Source organism: Micromys minutus (genome assembly GCF_963924665.1).
Source record: "Micromys minutus genome assembly, chromosome: 5".
Taxonomy (NCBI): Eukaryota; Metazoa; Chordata; class Mammalia; order Rodentia; family Muridae; genus Micromys; species Micromys minutus.
This window is the reverse complement of record NC_137974.1, coordinates 3,742,312-3,763,804: the sequence shown is the minus strand read 5'-3', so window position 1 is coordinate 3,763,804 and position 21,493 is coordinate 3,742,312. Positions and strand designations below refer to the sequence as shown.

Sequence of the window (21,493 nt, the reverse complement as noted above, 5' to 3'; positions counted from 1 at the left end):
ACTCTCTCTCCACAGCAGCTACCAGTCTGCCAATAGTCTCTCAACAGGAGTAGGACAATCTGAGTTCTTAGCTCATCAATGTGGTGATTTTGGCCAGCTTGATCTTGTGCAAGTCTCTTTCAGGCAGCGCTAACCACCATGAGTTCATGTGTGCGATTGTTCTGTCAGGGTTGGCAATACTGCTTTGAGGAAGATATCTATTCCCTTTGGTTCTTACAACCTTCCACCTCCTCTTCTGTGGGGGAGGGGTGTGAAATTGAGGTCCCACCATTAGTGCAAAGAGAAACTTCTCTGATGAAGGCTGAGAGATGTACTAATCTTTAAGTATACAGATAAGAACTTAGGGGGAGTTATGCTCATTTAGGAGAATAGTAGTTCTAGTTTCTACCCTAGGGTCTATGACCTAGCCAGCCATGGGTTTCCAGCCCAGTTGGTGGTGCCAGGCAAGGGTTTAGTTTTGTGGAGCCAATCAGAAAGTGGTTGGTCAATCCCATAATGTGTGCTAATAATACACCAGTGGGCACATCTTGTTAGGCTGGTCATTATTGCAGTTCACAGCTGGGTAAACTGTTGATGACTTTTCCCACTCAATACCACTGATAGAACATTCCAGCATTATGAACGGTAGCTAGTAGACATTAAGTTTCCAGGTTGGTAACAGCTTGGTACTTTTCCATTTCCTCTAGTTCTTAGAACCTTCTCTTTTCTTTGTCCTACTACTTCTAACTTAAACCCTTTTATACACAGCACAAGTCCCACGTCTCCCAAAGGAACCTGTTTCTTGCAAACTTTCATTATCTGGAAACTATTTTCATGCCATTGATGCAGCAATTGACCACTTGAACATTTGTGGAAAATTGGTTTCCATCTCAATTTGTTTCTCCAATAAAGCTTTTAGTGCAGTTCCCATATCTAAGCAAGCAAGCACTTGGTTGAGTGGAGCTGTGTTCTAATTCTGTCCCCATGATCTACACACTGGATAGCTTCAGAAAGAGCATTGCTGGAAACCTTCACTTTCTCCTATGCAAAACAAATTCAATGTGTCTATCCCCCAGGGTTGCTTTGAGATCCAAACTTGAGAACTATACATCTCTGAGTACAGTGTAATGTTTCATTATTCACTTTTATGATTTGTGGAACTGACACAATATAGAGTAGACATTTAATCTAAATCCATGGAAAAATACAGTGTTAGACCTTTACTGCCATCTTACAAAATAGATATACAAGAATGTTAACTTTGTTGTGTTTGAATGGTGAATATTTTTCAAAATTTCTATGGCAATTCTGTTATACTTTTATCCTTATAATTTAAGAGGAAATGAAAAGAAAGCAAAGACATGAAAATTTCATGCTGAAGAAATCTATGTAAGCATCTCCAGTAGATAGGCATTTCATTAAATAATATACTGAATACATTTCACATACCCACACCATTAAAATAGAGACCACCGTTATGTGACTTCTAAGGCCCTCTAGGATGACTGCTTCTGCAAGATGAATGAGCCAATCAGGAAGATCTATATGGTAGAAATTCATGGTTGCCTTTGACTCTGCTGGCATAACTGCACAAGGTTTGCCCCCTTTCTGACTTACTTGTCCTATGACCATGTGTTGTTTATTTGTATGCACATTTCATCAAGTCAGAGGCCCTGTAGATAAGAGTGAGGATGCTAACCAACTACTTCCTTACCTTTCCCTCCGACCTGCAGGAAGTAGGACAAGCAATCAAGCAAGTGCATGCTGGTCTCCACTAGTCCCTTTAAACCCAGTCTTCCTAGGATTAGGACTATGGTTGGGGGAGGAAGGACAGTAGAGACACACCCTCCACATCTTCTGCAAGGTTCCATACAGTCACTAGGTAATTGTCACTGACTTGCCAGGAATCTTATTTTATATTTCTCTTTGTAGAAAGGCAGCTTAGATGGGAATGATCTCTACAGACGGTTTCAAAACTTCATGAACTATGCAGCCAGCATGTTGCATTTCTAACACTACTGAGAAGAAGAGAGCAAAGAGGAGGAGTGGAAAAGCAAACAGATAGAGGGGCTAGAAGAACTCTAATGTGAACAAATGATGAAACAGGAATTTCCCATGGATGGAGAGGGGGAAGAATGTGTCCACCCCAAAGAGTGAGAAGGATTGTATGGGATTCTTATGGCTTAGAAATCCTAAAGCTAAGGCCATCAAGAAATAGAAGGGCAGAAAACTGTAAGAGCCAGAGGGTGGACAGGCTTGGAGTGAACCATGTCTTCTCAGCATGACACGATTGGTGTTCTGGGGAACTTATAACAGTTGATGTTCCCTGAAAAAGACCTGCCTGTAGAAGATGAAATCAGCAGGCATCTAACCTGGAGGGCTTGTCTCCCTCAGCCCCCGACTGAGGGGTGTTATTGACTGTCAATGGCTTCTGGAAGATTCAGGATTCTTTAAAGGTACATCCCCAGGTAGGCCAAGCATACAGTGGACAGCCCATAATCAGGAGTATATGGGCAGCACAGATGGGACTCAGTGGGTTATTAAACATAAGTGAGGAGATGAAAATGGGAGGGAGTGGGGTGGTGGGGGTAGGTTGGGAGGAGGCAGACAGAAGAATCAGAAGTGAGTAGTGTCAAAATTCATTACATGAAAATTTCAGTGAATAAAAATATAATATTAAAAAAGTGATTCTTCCCCCCTCAGAAGTCATTAGGTCTTTATTGGTCTTCTCTAGAGAAGAGCCCCTTGGTAGGTCATCCAGTCTTAAGTGGTCAGTCATCCCTAAACACATAAGAATAGGAACAACATGAAATGAATTTAGCATAGTGTATTTGTACATGTAAATGTTGTACATATACCAATGATAATTAAAGAATAAAAGGCTATGAATTTGAGATAGAATTGGAGGCAGGCCCTGTGAGAAGAGTTTAAGGAGTGAAAGAAAGAGGAAACATGATGTAAGTACAATTATTTATTCATAAAATTCTAGAAAACACAAAATAAAATCACTTGCACAGTCATTTAAAAAGAAAGGGAAAAAGGGCTGGAGAGATGGCTCAGCAGTTAAGAGCACTGACTGCTCTTCCCGAGGTCCTGAGTTCAAATCCCAGCAACCACAACCATCTGTAATGGGACCTGGTGCTCTCTTTTGGTGTGTCTGAAGACAGATACAGTGTACTCATAAATGGAACCTCATGAAAGTGCAAAGTTTCTGTAAGGCAAAGGACACTGTCAAAAGGACAAAATGACAACCAACAGATTGGGAAAAGATCTTTACCAGTCCTACCTGATAGATGGCTAGTATCCAATATATACAAAGAATTCAAGAAGTTAGACTCTAGAGAATCAAATAATTCTATTTTAAAATGGGGTATAAGACTAAACAAAGAATTCTCAACTGAGGAATACTGAATGGCCAAGAAACACCCAAAGAAATGCTCAACATCCCCAGTCATTGGGGAAATGCAAATCAAAACAACCCTGAGATTTCACCTCACACCAGTCAGAGTGGCTAAGATAAAACCTCAGGTGATAGCAGATGCCGGTGAGAATGTGGAGAAAGAGGAACACCCCTCTCCTGCTGGTGGGATTGTAAACTGGTAAAACCACTGTGGAAATCAGTCTGGAGGTTCCTCAGAAAATTGGACATAGTACTACCTGAGGACCCAGCTATTCCACTCCTGGGCATATACCCCAAAGAAGCTCCAACATCTAACAAGGACACATGCTCAATTAAGCATGTTCGTAGCAGCTTTATTTATAATAGCCAGAAGCTGGAAAGAACCCAGATGTCCTTCAACAGAGGGATGGATACAGAAATTGTGGTTCATTTACACAATGGAGTACTACTCAGCGATTAAAAACAATGACTACATGATTCTTAGGCAAATGGATGGAACTTGAAGCTATCATGCTGAGTGAGGTAACCCAGTCACAAAAGAACACTCATAGTATGTATTCCATTATTAAGTGGATACCAGCCCAAAAAGCTTGAAATCCCCAAGGAATTATCCACAGAACTTATGAAGCTCAAAGAAAAGGCCAGAAAGTGGATGCCTCAGTCTTTCTCTAGAAGGAAGAACAAAACATTCACCGGAGGAAATAAAGGGACAAATGGAGGACCAGGGATTGGAGAAAAGATCAACCAGAAACTGCCTCATCTGGGGATCTACCCCATATGCGCCCAATAACCCAAGCACTATTGCTGATGCCAAGTAGTGCTTACTGTCAAGAACCTGATATGCATACCTCCTCAGAGGTTCTGCCAGAGACATACTGATACAGAGGAGGATGCTTACAGCTAACCATCAGACTGAGCAGGAGGCTCCCAATGAAGGAGCTAGAGAAAGGACTGAAGGAGCTGAAAGGGTCTGCAACCCCATGGGAAAAACAAAATTATCAACTATCCAAACTCACCACAGGCCCCAGGAACTAAAATACCATGGAGAGACCCATGGCCCAGGTACATATGCAGCAGAGGATAGCATTTTCTGACATCAATAGGAGGAGAGGCTTTGAGTCCAGGGAAGGCTCGTTTTCCCAGTGTAGAGGAACCCCAAGGTGCTAAGGTGAGAGAGGGTAGTTAGGAGAGGGAGCAACTTCATGAAGGCAATGGGAGGGAGAATGGGATTATGGGAAAGGGATAACATCTGAAATGTAAATGCAGAGAATTTCCAATAAGAATTTTTTTGGAGAAAAAATATTTTTTTTAAAGAAACAGCTTAAAAAATACTCTATCAAAAAGAAAGGGAAATAGAGATTCTGATGTTATTTCATTTCTGGATCTCAGCATCGCCAGTCCTAAAGGCCAAAGCCTCTCACCTCCATCTTTCTCCAGTATCCTTTGATGTGCTGGGTCAGCTCAGAGTAAGCCCCAGAGGCCCAAAAGGTGTCTGCATCAGAGAGACAGCTGAAAAGGAGACAGTGGGCTGTGCCCTCAGCCCAAGTACAGCAACTCATCGCAGCATGGCCGTATTTAATATTCTGAGACATTCCTCAGTGGGGTTGGCTGGGTCTACAGCATAGGCATTATGTCTGGGGACAGCTCCAGGGACCATGTTCTCTGGAATTTCCCACAGCACCGATGAAGTAAGAACTGGCACTCCAGCATGAGGAGCAGCAGCTAGAGACATGAGGTGAAGGCTGGGACTTCATGGAGGGAGGTAATGTGATAAGCACCCCACGAAAAGCTGAGACAGGAGGAGCATGAGTTCAAGTCCGGGGGAGACCTTGACAGTGCAGAGCAAACCGAACGAATGAGCTCAGGGGCTCCAGTTCTGCACCGCAGAGGAGGAAAATCTGGCACCAAAAAGCTAACGGCTCGACCAATGCAACATGATAAGTAAGTAGACTTGAGCCAGCACCATCCCATTTCAGGTCAGGATGGCTGTGCTACGTGCTGCTGCCTATAAGAAGCCCCTAGGCACCCATTACTATGTTTTCCACTGAAAAATTCTCTGATGCCAATGTAGCGTGCTGGTGAAACACGGAGACAGTCCCCTACTGATGGCTGGGAACCAGCAGGGTCTTCAGCAATGCTTGTGTCATAGGGCATAAAGGGCCACAAGACAGGAGGCCACCAGGAGGATGGTGAAGGACTTGCCGTGGATCTGTGTGACCTCTAACTCCAGTGTGCATGGCAGTGAGCACTGAGGGACAGGTCCACATATGACCAGAGGAAGCTGACGTCAGGTGAACTCTTAAGAGACCAAGGGAAAGAGCCCTGTGCAGGATTGGTTGGGCAGGTGACAAAGCAGAGACCCATGGTCCAGACCCAGCAAAGAGGGGGAAGGAGGCATGAAAGCTGCTATGAAGGAAGAATGAATTAGAGGAGGGAAAAACCAGTTAACGTTTAAGCCAGTCTTGGGGGTCAGCAGATAATAACCCGAGGATGAGAAACACGGAGAAACAGATAAGCCAGTATCCCTTGGAAAAGGCAGTCTAGAGATCGCAGGCACTGGGAAAATAGAAGGTGGAGTGGGAAGTATTTGGGTTGCAAACATTTCCTCCTGAGTCATTTTTGTGTTGCTAGCTCACCCCCCCCCCCCGCCACCACCCTCAGGGCCCTGGTTGCTCACCCTGCTTAGTCCTTTCTCTCCACTTCAGCAACAATCCAGTATGAAACCCATGGTGTGTGCACACCACGGCCATTACCTTCGGGAGAGAAGAAAGCCTGGCCCTTCCTGATATCTGTTGAATCACACTGACCAAGGCGATACCCTATACACAGAGAGGATGAACCATGCGGACACACAAACCAGCCATTATAGAAACTTGGTCAGCACTCCCTGGGCCCAGGCGAGCCATGTGAAGCCAACGGGGAGCTGGTAGAAAAGACAGTGGGAAAGCGCATGCGATCACTGTGACTTTTTCATCCTTTAGATCCATAAATGTTTACAGTGCTCCATCATTCCAAAGTAACATAAAAGTTCTTCCTTTTTTTAGACAGATAAAGAAGCTAATTTTTTAGCTGGTATCCATTATTAGTGCTTTCAGTGATTTTAAATATTAACTTATATTATGAGGACCAAGATAAAGCTTTTAAAAATGATAGAAGATGATTCTTTATTCAGTCTTACTCTTTATAACAGCTATTAGCTTTCTCCTTATGAATATGACAGAGCAACACTTATAAAATGCAGATTAAAAGAAAGTAAAAGTGAAATTTCACTACTGAGATAAAAAACACTATTAACTTGAAGGATGTTTTTATATTTTACATATAATCCCCTTTCCTACATAGTCCATGCTTGACTATTCCCCTAAGTCACAGTCTGAAAGAAGGACTGGTCATTTTCCATCTTGGTTCCTTGCTGTCTAACACGATGCATGCTGTTATGGGGAATATTTAATAAGCAGCAGAAGAATGGAAGTGTTATGTAAGCACAACCAATCCCAGCCAAAGGAAACCGAATGGAGGGGTTTGAATGTCTGATGCTGTATTGCATCCAAATGTTGTTGAATTTTGCTGCCATTTAGACAAAAATGCAGTTAGGAACTGACAGACGCTGATCAATACAAAAGAAACCATGCCAATGTGGAGAAAAATTAAAGGTGGTGGTACCTATCATCGGCCCTGCCTAGCCAGGTCCTTCTGAGCCTCAGGGACGGAGTGGAGTGTGGGAAGTCACAGCACAGGTACTGTGCTCTAGAAAAACATGGCCTACTGTAGCCAGGCAGACGTTATTGCGGACTAGTTCCCACGTGGAAAAAAACCCTCCACGAGTACGTCAGACATAGACCATCCTGACAAAGAACACACACTTTGAGAGGAAAGAGCCGTTTCCATCTCTTGACATCTCTCATTGGGTACCACAAGCATCACTGCTTAAAGCTGGCCACCACAGCTCACAGCACAACTAAGTGGTGCTCTCCAGTCAGTTCAGTGACTCTCTTTTTGGCCCAGCTTTGTGACAGTCATATTAAATAGTAATAGTAATAGTAATAATAATAATAGTGATAATAATAACAAAAACCCCACCTTTTTATTCCAACAACTCCACAAATTATTTAAATTAAGCTGTAGCATTTTCTTTAGTTTTTACAATTATGTCACAATGGTAGATGTCACCAGGTGAACATACACTCCTTCTGAAAACTAGGTATGCATTCATCTCCGGTGCAGGACAAGCGTGACCTCAGGGCTGCATTACATGGGTCCGTATACTTCATGGTCTGAATAGGCGTTGGCATAAAAAGATCTCCTTCCTCATAAAAACGGAGCAGCAAAAAAGAAACTGAAGTGAAATGCATGTTTTTAAATGTATGCATGTGCAGCCGGAATTAGCCGGGCTGATTTATCTTGTGTCATACTGACTCTGTTGCTGGTAAAGATTAATCGTGTTACGGTGCTGCTGGCGTGTTATTTTCCCAGTTCATTTCTCAGTATGACATTTCTTATTTTTCCTTGCGACAGTGCATTCACTATCATAATTTTCACCTGCTAACTTTACATTGCTAATGATATTATTAAAATTTAGAGGGTTTTCCTTTGACCTTTATCAAGGTAAATTAGGGCACAAGAAGAGACGGGATACAATATGATGGGTGGGAAGGAAAAACATTTGATGATTCTGAAAGCAAAATAAGTTCAACCTGACTACCCGAAATACTGTAAAAGCCCAGCCAACATTAAATCCCACCTCCCACTATGGCCAAACCCAACCCTCTGTCCTTGCTACCTGCTTGCTGATGTCAAACGTGGCAAATGCTTCCAGCACGGCGTATTTGGGGTTGCCACGGTCTGGTTCGTGAGGGATGCAGAGCTTGATGAAGTACTGGCGACAATCGTATTACTAACTGCAGTTACAGCGCTGTGACTGGTGTATCTCCATTTCCCACGAGAAACCGAGACATCAGACAAGTAGTTGGTGTTCACACACCTGGGAAGTAGTGGTGCCAAGATGTACCCCAGATGCTCTGATTCTGGGGTTATTAATCTACTTGCCTGGTCTCCCCTTCCCTGGGAACTAGAGCTTCTCCTCTGTATGTTAATACCCTCAGCTGAGTGTCATGTCCAGGTTGGGTTTGGGGTGGGGGGGAGGGGGAGTGATACAGGGCTGCCTTCTGCCAGAGTGACTGCTATACTCCGATGCTTAACCCACAGACTTAGATGGACCTGTTTCGGTGGGACCGGTTGTGAATACGGCAACAATTTGCATTACCTCAATGGATGCCAATTTCTTTTGCACAAGCGTATGGTAATTCCTAACTGTATGTTTGCTTTTTGGAGCTATGTAGCAGCAAAGCTGAGCCTTGGGGCTAAACATGGGTGATATTGCTGAGACATCTGGAGCCCCCACAGTTTCATTTGACTAAATTTATTGAGTGTCCACGACTCTTTATTTACCGGGGATTTATTGGGGATCTATTATAATGGCAGGTTTTGACGTCGACAAGCAGGTGTAAAGATGACTAAGATCCTGCCGTCTCAGAGCGTAAGAACAGAGAAGAGGGCCAAGCATGTAAACTATGTCAAAGCACAGTGTGGTGAAAAGATGCCTGGAGTCCAATCAGTCTAGCCCTGTCTTGGCTGAATAGAAGTGGCAACCGGTAGCACTTGCTTAGCATCTGTGGGGCCCTATACCCAATTCCTAGCACCAAAAAACAAAACATACACACCCCAAACAAACAAACAAACAATAACAACAAAAATAATGTAGTTTCTCAGGCCCAGATCTGAACCTATCTAATCAGAAACTATATACTGGGGCCCAGCACCCTCTGCTTTAAACAGTTCTCTGGCTCTGTTGCTTTTCTACTGGTTGGGAACTACCGCCCTAGAAGGTAACGTTCCCATGCAAGGTTCAGGAGCAGTGAATGGGGGATGAGCTTGCTAACCTGATTTCTATTTCTATCACAGAAACCAAGAGAAACAAGACAAGAGCAGTCCCAGCATACAATAATGCTATAATGCATACAGCCATTAAATATGAAGAGAGGTTGGGGTAGAATTCCAGAAAATAAGATGTGGGAATGGGGTGGTCCTTACCACCCCAACTCTGACTTTCATAGTCTACATAGCCCTTTTGTATATAGCTTCAAGTTAACTCTCTAAGAACATCTTTACCATCACCTGCAGGCAATACACAGAAGGGTTTGCCCCTCTGATGGAGTCTGAACAGACACCACAGTGCTGTCTGAGGCAGTGGGATGGTCCCTTCAGTTCACTCCCGGGCAATGGCTATTACAGGCATGCCAGCCTCCACAGGTTCCCTGCTGTGCTTGGTTCTGAAGAGAGTACATGCAGACGCCTTGAGGAACTGACACCTGAGCTGGGGGTCAGCCATCATACCTGTCCTGTTCCAAATGGATGGGATGGTGATGGAATACCATGGGAAGGCTCTGAGAGTCTGTCATTGATTTGGGATGATCGTGTAGGGTAAGGCCCCAAGCAAAGTGTATTGAGCTGGGCTCAAAAGGCAGGTGGGATTTGCAGTGCAAGCATAAAGGATGACATGACAGATGGAGCAAGCTGAATTATCAATAAAAAAATCTAATTATTTAGAATTTTTAATGAATGGTTCACCTAGCTGAATTTGACCTGTTGATTAAAGCCATTTATTCAGGCTAGCAGGCCAACGGTAATTCTGCTTTTAGCAAGGAACCAATTCAAACACTGCCACATAAAAAGGTTCGGGACTGACGTGTATGTGGGCGAATGGTGGGGGAGGCCGGGCGTTAGAGCTACATGGACATCAGGTTTTAAATTTTGCACTCACAGACCTTTTCTCAGAGTTTCAAATCATCATTCTGAAAGCTGGCGTGGCAAGGAATTGCTCGTGCAAATTAGATTCTGCAAGCCTCAGAAACATAAGCAGCTCATCAGAATACATGGAACAGTCTGGAAATTGTCCAGACAGAAAAAGCCACTCTGTGATCCTCCAGAGAGGCTGACATACAGAAATGATGTGATGCTGAGTTATCAGGCGATGACCTCACCACAAGGGCAACTTCAGATACATGGAGTGGGGGCTGAAGTGTGGGGGACTTAGAGTGGGTGATGGAAGAAGATGGACCAGAAATTTGGGGGAAAAATAATTAGTGGAGTTCTCCATGGTTGGTGAAATGCTTTAAGAGATCACTGTGTGTTTGGGAGATGGTCCACCATATACCTGGGCAAAGGGGCTGATCATAAGTCTCTTAAAGACTCTTTCCATGGTCACAAGGGCCCACTGCTCAGAGAGTGTGACAGGCCAGGACCCCCTCTGAGCTCCCCATGGACATACAAGCAGCAAAGCAATGTTGCTGTCTCTTCCTTTGGACAACTTTTGCTGGCCATATCAGGGGCCTGCAGGGGATTCTCATGACATGATGTGCTTTGCTAAGGTCCAAAAACGTAAGAGCGGCTAGCCTGAGGTTCAGAGCCTTTTTGAAGATTTGATAAAAATGCTCCATCTGGCTTTAAGCTCTTCAGGTCTCAGGATGTCTGGATATGTCTGAGGGGCAGATGAGGCTCTGCTAATGGTGACTGTGAGCTCACACCCCAGACAGGAAGGCTGGAAGGAGGATTGGGACATGCTTCATTTGGTGGTGGGTAGTGGGTGGTTTAGAGACATTTACTTCCAAGTTACAGCTGTGTGGTTCCTTCCATGAAATCCAGTGGTGACTTTGTTCCTGGACTGACGGCCGCACTTCTTGTCTTGAACCTAATAGCCCTTTCTTTGGTTTAACTTTACACATGAAGTTTGGATGTTGATGCAGTCACGGTTGCACCTTTGGAGAAAACAGATCTTGTTCCTGGAGCTGGCGGGGCGCAAAGAGGTGTCAGCCGCTGTGGCTCTGCTGCCTGCCAGGCTGGATTCAGGAGGGTCGGGTGCTAGATGGTGAAACCAGAAGCCACTTCTGTTGTTTCTTTCTGATCTTTCCACCTTCCCTGCTCCCTTCTTCCCACCACTCCAGCTCCTTGTTTTCTTCATCATCTTCCTACACATTTCCTGATGGAATGTCACAATCCGCTGAGTCATTTAGTGAAACACGGAGGTCAGAGCCGAGCAGAGAGATATGTAGCCGATATTCGCCCATTGTGGCGTTACAGACCCATCTAAGGAGAGTCAGGCAGTGCTGAGCGGGAAGTCCACATAAAGACCAATTTCAAGGGTGGGAGTTTAACCAGTCTATCATGGTGGCCACATTGTATGCCTTCCCCTTCCTGACCTCCAGGGGCAGTAGAGACTGAGAGCAATGGAGTCACTATAGAGTACTTACCATTCTAAGCAATGAATGTCAACACCCAGAAAGCCCCACGACCACTGAACACACACAGGGCTAGAGAAAGTGACCTCGCCCGCTACCGTATCTCACCCCTCACTGTCTTCAGACCTCTGATGTCTCCGTAAGACCCTAGAGCAAGTCTCTGCTTCTGTCTGCCCTTTAGCATGTCACACCACAGTGCACGGGAGGGAAGAATGCTGTGGTGGAGCCCCTCTGTGTGGCTCCAGAACCTATTAAATGCATTCGAATCACGCCTATATGGAACATACATACGTCTCCTCATGATGTGTTAGCCATAACCATAAGTAAATGCTTAATTTTCTGCTTGAGGTTAGAGCTTGGTATTACTTCAATGAATCTGTCTGCTTAGCTCCATTTACTCACTGGAGAGAGTAGACAAGCCTTGCTGGGATGGTGGCCCAATTCCATTAGCCTTGGTCTGCAATCCACGCGGAACATGGGCTCTGCACTTTTGGGCCATGAAGAAGGACAGCCTACAGTACACAACTCCAAATAGCACATCTAAGCATTGTTCTTCTGAATTATTTATGCCGTGTATGTGATTGCCTTTCTCTTCAATGTGCAAATATTTTCCCTTCAGAAGTCTCCTCTTCCATTGAGGAGCTCAGCAGGCCCACTATGAGGTAATACCCAGATAGCACTTTTGTCTGTTTATTTAATCACTTGTCAAGAAAATGGTGATCTTTAATCTTTTTTTAAGACTCCATGGATCTCCCTTTATCCCTAAATCCCAACCCAGCACCAACACCTCCATTTATAAAGTGTTTAGATGGTGCAGAATTAACAAATGCACCATTCCAGGACACTCCCTGCACACTATCTGTGCCAGCAAAGACAAATAACACTTTAACGTCCTAGAGCAGAATTGATAAACTGGAGAACATTGATTGCCTGAAATATTAGGCCATCATTAAAAGCCATCTCAAGAAAACACATTTAATAACATAGGAGAAAATGCCTGTGATTCATGTAGAAAAACCTCTAAAAATTATCTACGTGGGATGCAGTAAATCCTGTTAAAGTTAATACGAACGTCTGTGGCACCAATGGAAACACTTGAGAGCTATAGCTGCAGATGATCGTCGTCTGCCTTACGGCTTCTGGCATCCCCAGGTGTTCGTAAGAGGACGGCACCTTATGATAGAAGCCTTCGTGTTTATGTTTGTTTAAATGTTTGTGTGAGGACTAGAAAAGTGGTCCATCTTCAGTTGTCACGTTTGCTTTTACAACAAGTAGGAAGACCAGCAACCCTTTTTGGGAAGCACATTCTATCTTTAAAGAGGCCTGGGCTCTGTTCTCAGCATGTCTGATCATCTGTGTGAAATCATTCCCTTCCCTATTGTCTCTAACCAGTCAAGAGGAAGAAGGCACTTTGGATTCCTCTTTACTCTGCCTGCCAACGACACTCAGCATGCCCAAATCTGTCTCTGTGTTCCAGACCCACACGTCTCCCTCACTGGTCTCGTGGCTAGCAGAAAACTAAGGGCTATGGAAATTATTATGAATACATAATATTCTAAGTAATGAAAGTAAACCTCCATAGAGAACCATGGTTCTTGGTAACATACAAAGCTGAAAAGAGGTGATCCTACCTGGTCCAGGGGGAATGACCTACTATCAAGGCCAGCTTCCGGCTCTAGCTGAGGAGCTGACATGCATGGGCAGGATGTAATTCTATGTAGAATAGGACCATTGCTGAGAAGTCGGCTCTGCCCACCCTCACGATTAGCACTCAGTCCAGTTCTTCCTAGGACCTGTGCACTGCGGCTTGGAGGGACAGTATATCAACAGACTCCCTCCTATTGCCAACCTCAAGGATGCTGGCAGGAGATGTGTGTGTGTGTGTTTTGGGAGGACTATGGGTTTCCTAGCGTACCAAACAGTAAGCCCCACAGTTAACTGTTGGCAGACAATTTGAAGCAACCAGAAGAGGATTTCTGGTAGAGGATGGGTGGACAGGAAGTGAAGGAGAGTCGTCAGAAGGACAATGGAAGGAGAAGCGAGGTCTGAGTGTGAATGTGTAAACAGGATCAGATATACTGGTAATAGTGGCATGTGACAACTCCATCCTCCACTTCAAGCATCTAAAGAGCAAGAGTGATCTAGGCATATACAGACATGGGTCCATCTCTCCCTTAAAGGGAGCACAGTGGTTTCTTCTCTAGGGTCTTAGAGCTGTGCATCATTTACCACACTGGGCTATGTCTGCCTTCATCCCTGGGGCTGGTCCTTCCAATAAAGGTCTTCCATTGCCATAGCAGAGCTGATCTGAAGATACAGAGGCCTGGCACATGCACAGAGATTCATCTCTCTCTCTCTGTATGTGTGTGTATGTTTGCACGTGTGTATGTGTGCATGTGCTTGAGAGCTTACACATGGTCCCACGTGAACCCAGACAAGCAAAGGTGAAGAAAGGTAATGTATAAGTTTTGTGATTACAGGAGGACATGTAATTACCTAGGGGACAACAAAGAGAACCCAAAACCCAGAGAAACCTTCAATCTCCTTAATAATTTTGACTCTCTTTACAACCTTCATTTATTCTCTGCATCTAAAAACTCCCGTTTTGTTTGGTGGTGTCATCTACTTGACATTCAAAGGAGCTGACTACTGATGGTTGGCGGGAGGGAGACTCTTTTTAACCTTGTCAGGCCCACGCCCTTCAACCTCACCGGAAACCTACATAAGGACGTCATGTCCCGTCCAACTTAAATTCAGACCCAATCAATGTGCGTGGATTTTGTCAGGCCCAGAGCTTAGCAGTTCAGCAAAAGGTAAGCAGCACACCATTCCAGATTATGAAGAGTTTATACCTTGGCAGGAGATAAGAGCTATGAACTGCAGAATTGGGGTGCTTGCACTTTTGCCTTCCATGTGCAGATACATGCATGTGTGTATCTTACATACTCCAGAGCCTAGCACAGCACATGGCGTGCGAAGCGTGAGCTCTATTGTTACCTAACATATAACAGCTCTGTCAGTATTGGGCAAAAAAGTACAGTGGCCCTAATATGTGAATTCCATTTTAGAGGCAAGAAAAAATGGACTCAGAGAACCACTTGGTAGAATTAGCGTGATCGGTGGCAGAGCCAGCGAGGGTTGGAACGTCTAGCACCTAGATCTGGTGCTAGCTTGTGTACTATGCCTCCTCCTGCTGCTCCTCATGAATTATCTGTGGGTTTATAGAATGAGAGTGGATGTCAGGATGGGTGGGAACACAAATTGAGAGGCTCTACAGGCCGAGGGTGAAAGGGTAGGGACAAGTCTTTCTGTACCATATTTCTCTTCTCAGCTTAAGATCATGTTCAACCAGACGTTAGGCCACTAAGAAAAGAATGGGTCAAACCGGAGTTGTTCTTTCCCTCGAGACTAGGATTGCATTTCCAAGGGAGCTGTTTATTCTTAATTGTTTAGGGTATAGTATATACCTATCAGGGTTTTACCTGAATCAAGGCACGTTGGCATGAGGCAATGGCCTGGACACTTTCAGGGTCTTCCTCATGCACACCATTAAAGCACGTGGTTAATGGAGGCATTGTGCCACTGTGTGCTGGATCTCTCCCACGGTCTCCTCACATCTCACCCTGACAGGTTTAAGGACAGCCCTGGGGATTTACTTCTCTAAGGAGACAGAGTGAGAAACCGAGTGGTCCTTTTCCTTTTGTGTTTTGTTTTATAGTTGGGTGCAAATGGAGTTGTGCTTGACATCGGTAACCTTCAGCACCACCCAGTAAACCTCCGTATAGATTGCCAATGATTTCTTTAACCTCCACAAGCGGGGAGCTGAGCTGTGTAAATAGAGGGATGTGGGTGGCGCCCTTCCTGAAGCAGAAACAAGGATCTCAGGGAAATTGTGTGTGGGAAGCACACAGACCAAGTGGCTCTGTGCCCTGCAGGGTTCTGCTGCTGCTGGGTGTCCCATCTCCTGACTGCCCCTGCGTTTTCCTCACATCATGTCCCAGACAGACATGCCGGGGCAGGGATGCAGAAGATACAGGATGAGGACAGATACCTTTTTTTTTTAATTTAAGATTTTGATATCGGCCACACATAATTGCAAGGGACCAGGCCAGGAACCCAGTAGGCAGAGGGATAGGAAAGAGCTGGAAGGCAGAAATCAGAGGGAAATCCTTAGCTTTGCTTTGTAGGAGAGTAATCGGGGTCTGAAATAAATGAGATATCCAAAGACACTGGAACTATAGTGTTAAATTGGGTGTATATGAGTAAAAATGGCCTGTCCACCTGCCATCAACATGTCCAGATCTGAATACAATGATACTATAGATTATTAGCAAGTGTGCTAGAACAGATGGCAAGGCCTTTGAGACTAATCCATATGGGGCTGAAGAGGTTTTGAATCATCCCGGAACACACTACTAGGACTGCTGATATGGGTACAGGTGTGTCTTTTTAAAGGGAATCTCCACTTTGAGACATCAAAAGTGCCAGGCCAAGTGTCGGCCAGATTCGGTTGGTTTACCAAAAATGCAGAAGTAGTGAAAAGGCCCCATGCTTCTCAGAAGTGTGCTGGTGGTGCTAAGTGAAAATCAAGGCTTGAGGAGCCTCTGAGCCCCTTCATACAGCTCATACTGACCTCTCACACGCAACAGGGCCACAGTCTAAAGCTCCCATGGTGTGTCACGTCACAGCTACCAACAAACACAGCAAACAGGAGATGAAAGCCAGGTTCAAGCACGTGTCAATCACAGTGTGATTAGCCAAATCACATGTAGGAAGTTAAAGACCCAACACAGACATGCAGCATATATACTTATTGTATGTATAAGTATCTAACTGCATGTACCTGCACCTTAGATATGCCTGGTGTCTGTGGGAGCAAGAACCCAGGTCTTCTGCAGGGGCCCCAAGCCCTTTTAACTGCTGAATTATCTTTCTAGCCAAATACACGGTCTTTTCACAAAAGCAGCTGCCACTTCTCACGAGAATTACAATTAAAACCTGTTCACCATAGAACCATTGTTAATGAATGACAATGTGTAAAACCCAGACCCCCAGACATAAATAATTACAGCGAAAACAATCTACACATCTGGTTCAGTTTTCAACCTTATCCTCTGCACTGAGCTCTCTGCCAATGTCCTGCCTTCCACGTCACACACCATCAGGGCAGGTGAGAAGGGACATCTGCCGAGAGAGAACGTGTGCTAGGTCAGGTGGCTCTCAACCTGTGGGCCGCCAAAACTTTGTGGGCGTGGAGTCACCTGTTCACCGGGATCGCATACCAGATACCCTGCATATCAAATATTTACGATTCACACCAGTAGCAAAATTACAGTTATAAAGTAGCAATTTAAGTAATTTTATGGTTGGGGGGTCACCACAGCAGGAGGAGCTGTATTAAAGGGACAAAGCATTAGGAAGATTGAGAACCACGGAGGTATCTGGTAGTTCCCATAATGTAAGTGCAAATGAGAAAGGTCAAGTTCACCGGGGTCAAACAGCCTGCCCCACACACATACATGGCTCTTGGTGATTATATTGAAAATAATTCTTTCATGGTGGTTTGAAGGCCCTGTCTGTTTCAAGTACATAGGGCTAACAAGAAGGTGAATGGGAAACTTCTTTCAGACATTAGAGATGGTGCTAAACGGTATTCAGGTGCACACTAATGCATGGCCCAAACAACCCACAGGCTTGTTCTTACACAGCTGGGGCAGATGAACATTTAGGGGAGCCATGCAGAGGAGGCAAAGTTGCAGACAGCGAAAGAGAAGGAGAAGCAGCTAGATCACTAGCTGGCAACGCCCTGGTAGACATGTGTAGGACTGTGAAACCGAGAATGTTCTCCGGTTGAGCTAAGGCCAAAAGCCCTGGAGACCCTGCAGGGATGGTAGGAGCTTTGCTTGGTCCCGGGCACCAGGCCCCTGTCACTAGCCACAGCCCCCATAGACTTGTGGCCATCAGGATGTGGCCTGTGGTCATGTAGGCTCAAGACAGATCTTCATTCTAATGGGATACCTAGAGGCCTGGAGGGCTTAGCCAGTAAGCTTTCCTTCCCAGACGTTCCTCTCTGTAAAAGGTATTTAGTCTCAGGCCCACCCTGAGAAGTGGGGTATGGTTTTACACATCCACTTTCAGCCATGACAGTAAATGCCTTAAAACCATGGACTTTCTTTTCATCCGGATCTACTGTGGGAAGCCATGGAGAAGGCCTTCGCCTATGGAGCTGCCATCTAGTCTCCAGTAGAAGGCTTCTGTGCTCCCTGCCATGATTACTCTCCCTGCAGGACTGCCAGTGCTCTCCTTTTCCCCCTCACCTAGTCCTGGGCGAGGTCCAGCCTACAGGCCTCCCACTCCATTCTCTTCCGAGGCTTCCCCACAGCCCAACACCCCGAGCAGCGACAGAGAAGGGATTAGAATGGTCGACTCCCATGTCCTGCCTCCCCAAGCAGCTGTGCCCTAACCCTACAGACATGGAAAGACCCCCAGTTTGCCAGGCCGGGAGGTGCCAGGGCAGAGACTGGCAGGCGCTATCCCAGATCACTCACTCTGAGTAGTAGCTGTGGCTCCTCTCCTAATTGGCTGGAACTCCACGCTCACTGGTGGAATCTGAGCTGATTACAAAGTCTACCTCAGGAGGCCTACACATGTAACTAAAATCTAAAAACCTGCCTCCAAAAGGACCTGTGACCTCAAACCAGCACTGTTTACAATGTTCAGTCAATAGTGAGATTTCTCAAGGCAGCCTCGGGGCACAATGTCCTGACAGGCCTGTGTTTATGTGTATCATCCAGTTCAATCCAGTCAGCCCCTGAGTGTGTGACTTCCTCCTCAGAATCTCAGGATGTCAAGGCGTCCCCACATAAACGATTTTATTCCTTTCTCGGGAATCCCAAGGGAAGGGATTCCAGGCCAGGAAACTGAGGCCCACCGCACTTTGTCTAGCTTCCTACGATAGACAGCAATGTCCTTGGAAGGCTCAGGAGATCTGGCTCTAAGACCAGTGGATGTTTGGGTTGAGAATGTGGAATCCTGGAAGACAGGAGGGGTATTGGGGTTAAAAATGTGGGTGATGGACTGTGGGAATAGGGAGACGAATGTCACATGTGTCCTGATTCTGCCAGCGAGGACAGGGCAGTGTGGCAGCTCAGCTCACCAACTATCTCTCCAATCCATTCATCAAAGCCAGCCAAACCCACACACCCAGACAGCCTGCTCCCATTAGCCAGCATAAAAAGCAAGCAAGCAAACGAGCAAAAACCTAAATCTCAACATCTACATGTTACGGCTTTCAAGAGCCTTAACTCAGTACCACGGCATGACAAGGCGTATGGGGTCGGTGGGGTGGATTATATGCAATGTGGATCTACTTAAGTCCTCTGAATGTGTGTGCACAGGGCAGAAAAAGTGCCCTCCTCTGTCTAGCTCCACCCTTCTCACCTTCTGACTTAGTCTCTCACTAAACCTGAAGACTGCAATGTCCGTTAGGCTGTCTGGCCGGTTCTCCCTGCCCTATCTGGATTTTCTTGTTTTCCTTCTCAAGTGCTGGAGTCGTGGGCACACATGACCATGCCTAGATTTTGGTTTTGTTTTCATCTGGGTGCTGGTGACCTGAACTCGGGTCCTTACACTTGTGCCAAGGGGGCCCCGGGATGGGATTTTAAACAGGGCTGAGCCGTGGTTTGCACAGGTGTGGGCAGTGAAGACACAGAGGTCGTTACCTAACACATTGCACTTCGAAGAAATAAGTCACAAAATCCTGGGGTTTGAACGGTGTCTCCCACCAGCTGCCTCATTCTTCCAGACTTGTTACAGCCTGTGCTCCTGCTTCCTCAGCCTGAGAGAAGACAGCAGGTCTTTTGTCCCTCTGGAATCCCTCCCCATCCCCCACCTAGAACTCAGTCCTGCCCTGTGTTTAAAAGCCATTGGGTAGGCATCTCAATGAGGGAAACTCAGGCGCTATGATTATTAGGCTTTTGTGCTGCATATAATTAAAACAAGAGTGAACACGAAATATACAATTTCTTCTAGTGCTGGCTTAATCAAGCATTCATTAACCAAGTCTGATTCTGTGTTTTGTGAAAAGGACTTGCTTAGTAGGCATTTCCCGTGAGGGAGCTAATCAAATACAAAACGTATCGGGGAGAGTTTGGAAAGGACAAGAACAAAGCCACCAAAGCATGCGGAGGGACAGTTCTCAGCAAGGTGTGTCACTCCATCCCAGGGCACGGGACTTCCAAGGTTCTAGAAGTTAGCTGTCTAAAGAACAGCGAGAGAAGTCACCACAGTGCGTCCAGAATCTGGCGCCAGTACCCCTTACACAGAGAAAGCAGACACACGGAGCTACTGGGTGGGCAGAAAGCAAAAGCCGGAGCACTCTTAGTGACTGGGCTGAGCATAAAGAGGTGTCAGAGTGATCTCTAGCATGACAATCACTTATCATCTGCATCGGCGAGCAAATGTAATAGACACGGACACAAGACACAACTTAACACGCTGAGTCCTGCCCCACTTGCCTTCCCAACACATGGAAAGGTCTTGAGGGAATCCACTGCAATTAGAAAGTCTGATGGATGTTTAAGCTGACTGTTTGGGTAAGCAAAGGCAATCATATTGGCGAGAGTCTAACATGTGACATTTAATATGATAACATTATCAAAGTGTATACTAAAATCTATTGAATAACATCAAACCAATGAGACCATGGCTTCTGACTTCCTTTACGTTATAAAGTGCCAGGCCCCTGGGATCAACCAACATCCAGCAACAAGTGCAAACACCAGGTTGTGGTACCTACATTTGCATCCTCGTGGCTGTGGCCATTCGTCTCCACCAAGTCCTTGGTACCTTTTAACTGCAACATTTAAAGAGAAACAACAGGAAAGAATAAGCAAGCACATCCACTAAGCATACATCATCTTGTTAACTGCTCAATCTGAGGTTGCATTTTATAAAACTTCCGGGGACAAACAGATGGAGCAGATAATTACAATGAATCTCACCGAAACCGCTTCGAGAGCAGTATTTTACAAAGCTCGAGGGCTGGCAAAAATAAACAAACAAATAAAGGGGGATCTTGGTCATTATTTCTTAAGCAAGATTAGAAAGCAGTCCTATAGACACAAGATATATCAGATTGGTTCTTCAGAATACTAAATGGCTTCATTTCCTCGTGGGATTGCCATTAATTCAAACCCTGCAGTATTTGCGGGCTGCCATCAGCTAATGGATGTTATGCTAATGCTCACTGGTGAATGACGGCTTCCAGCCACAGCTATGCTGCAGCGCTGCCTTAGACATCCTCCTTGACGGCAGGGCTCAACAACCCACACTGGATAACAGGAGCAGGTACTTTGTGTCTTTTAAGAGAAGAACCAGAAGACATCTCTCTGGTCACGGAGGCTTTAGAAGTAAAATTCTTTGGTGGCTGCAGTTTTTAACAGCACCCTCACCGTGCTTAAGACTAACCAGCTACTGAAGATTTCAGAAAAGCTTCAGGATTGACATTCATTTTGTTCTGGCTCAGGGCAGACCCACGGTGACAGAGGGCAATGGATAGGGGAGAGCTGGCCCGGCCCTGGATGACCTTTCTCTTAGTTTGTGATGCTTGGGCAGCAAAGCCAGTCTATTTTTTTTCCTGCCCAATGGAAAAATACTTATTATTGGAGAGAATCTAGTAAAATTTGGAGGAAAGGTTCCTTATGGCTACTTGTGCATACCAAAGTAGAAGAATCTGGTTTTTGAGGCTACCCTCTGCTTTTTTAAGAAAGCCATGTCAAGAGAGGGGTTTTGCTACAGGCACCACGGTGACGTGAGGATT

General features: G+C 45.4%; 1 protein-coding gene across 1 annotated transcript in view; it reads right to left on the bottom strand.

Moving 5' to 3' along the window:
- The window catches only part of ENOX1 (ecto-NOX disulfide-thiol exchanger 1), a gene marked incomplete at its 3' end in the record, with an annotated part of 494,647 nt that overhangs the window by 30,399 nt on the left and 442,755 nt on the right, over positions 1-21,493 (bottom strand). The window contains 1 exon segment of the mRNA XM_080917124.1: positions 20,471-20,527. Coding sequence (XP_080773250.1) covers positions 20,471-20,527 — 57 coding nt within the window.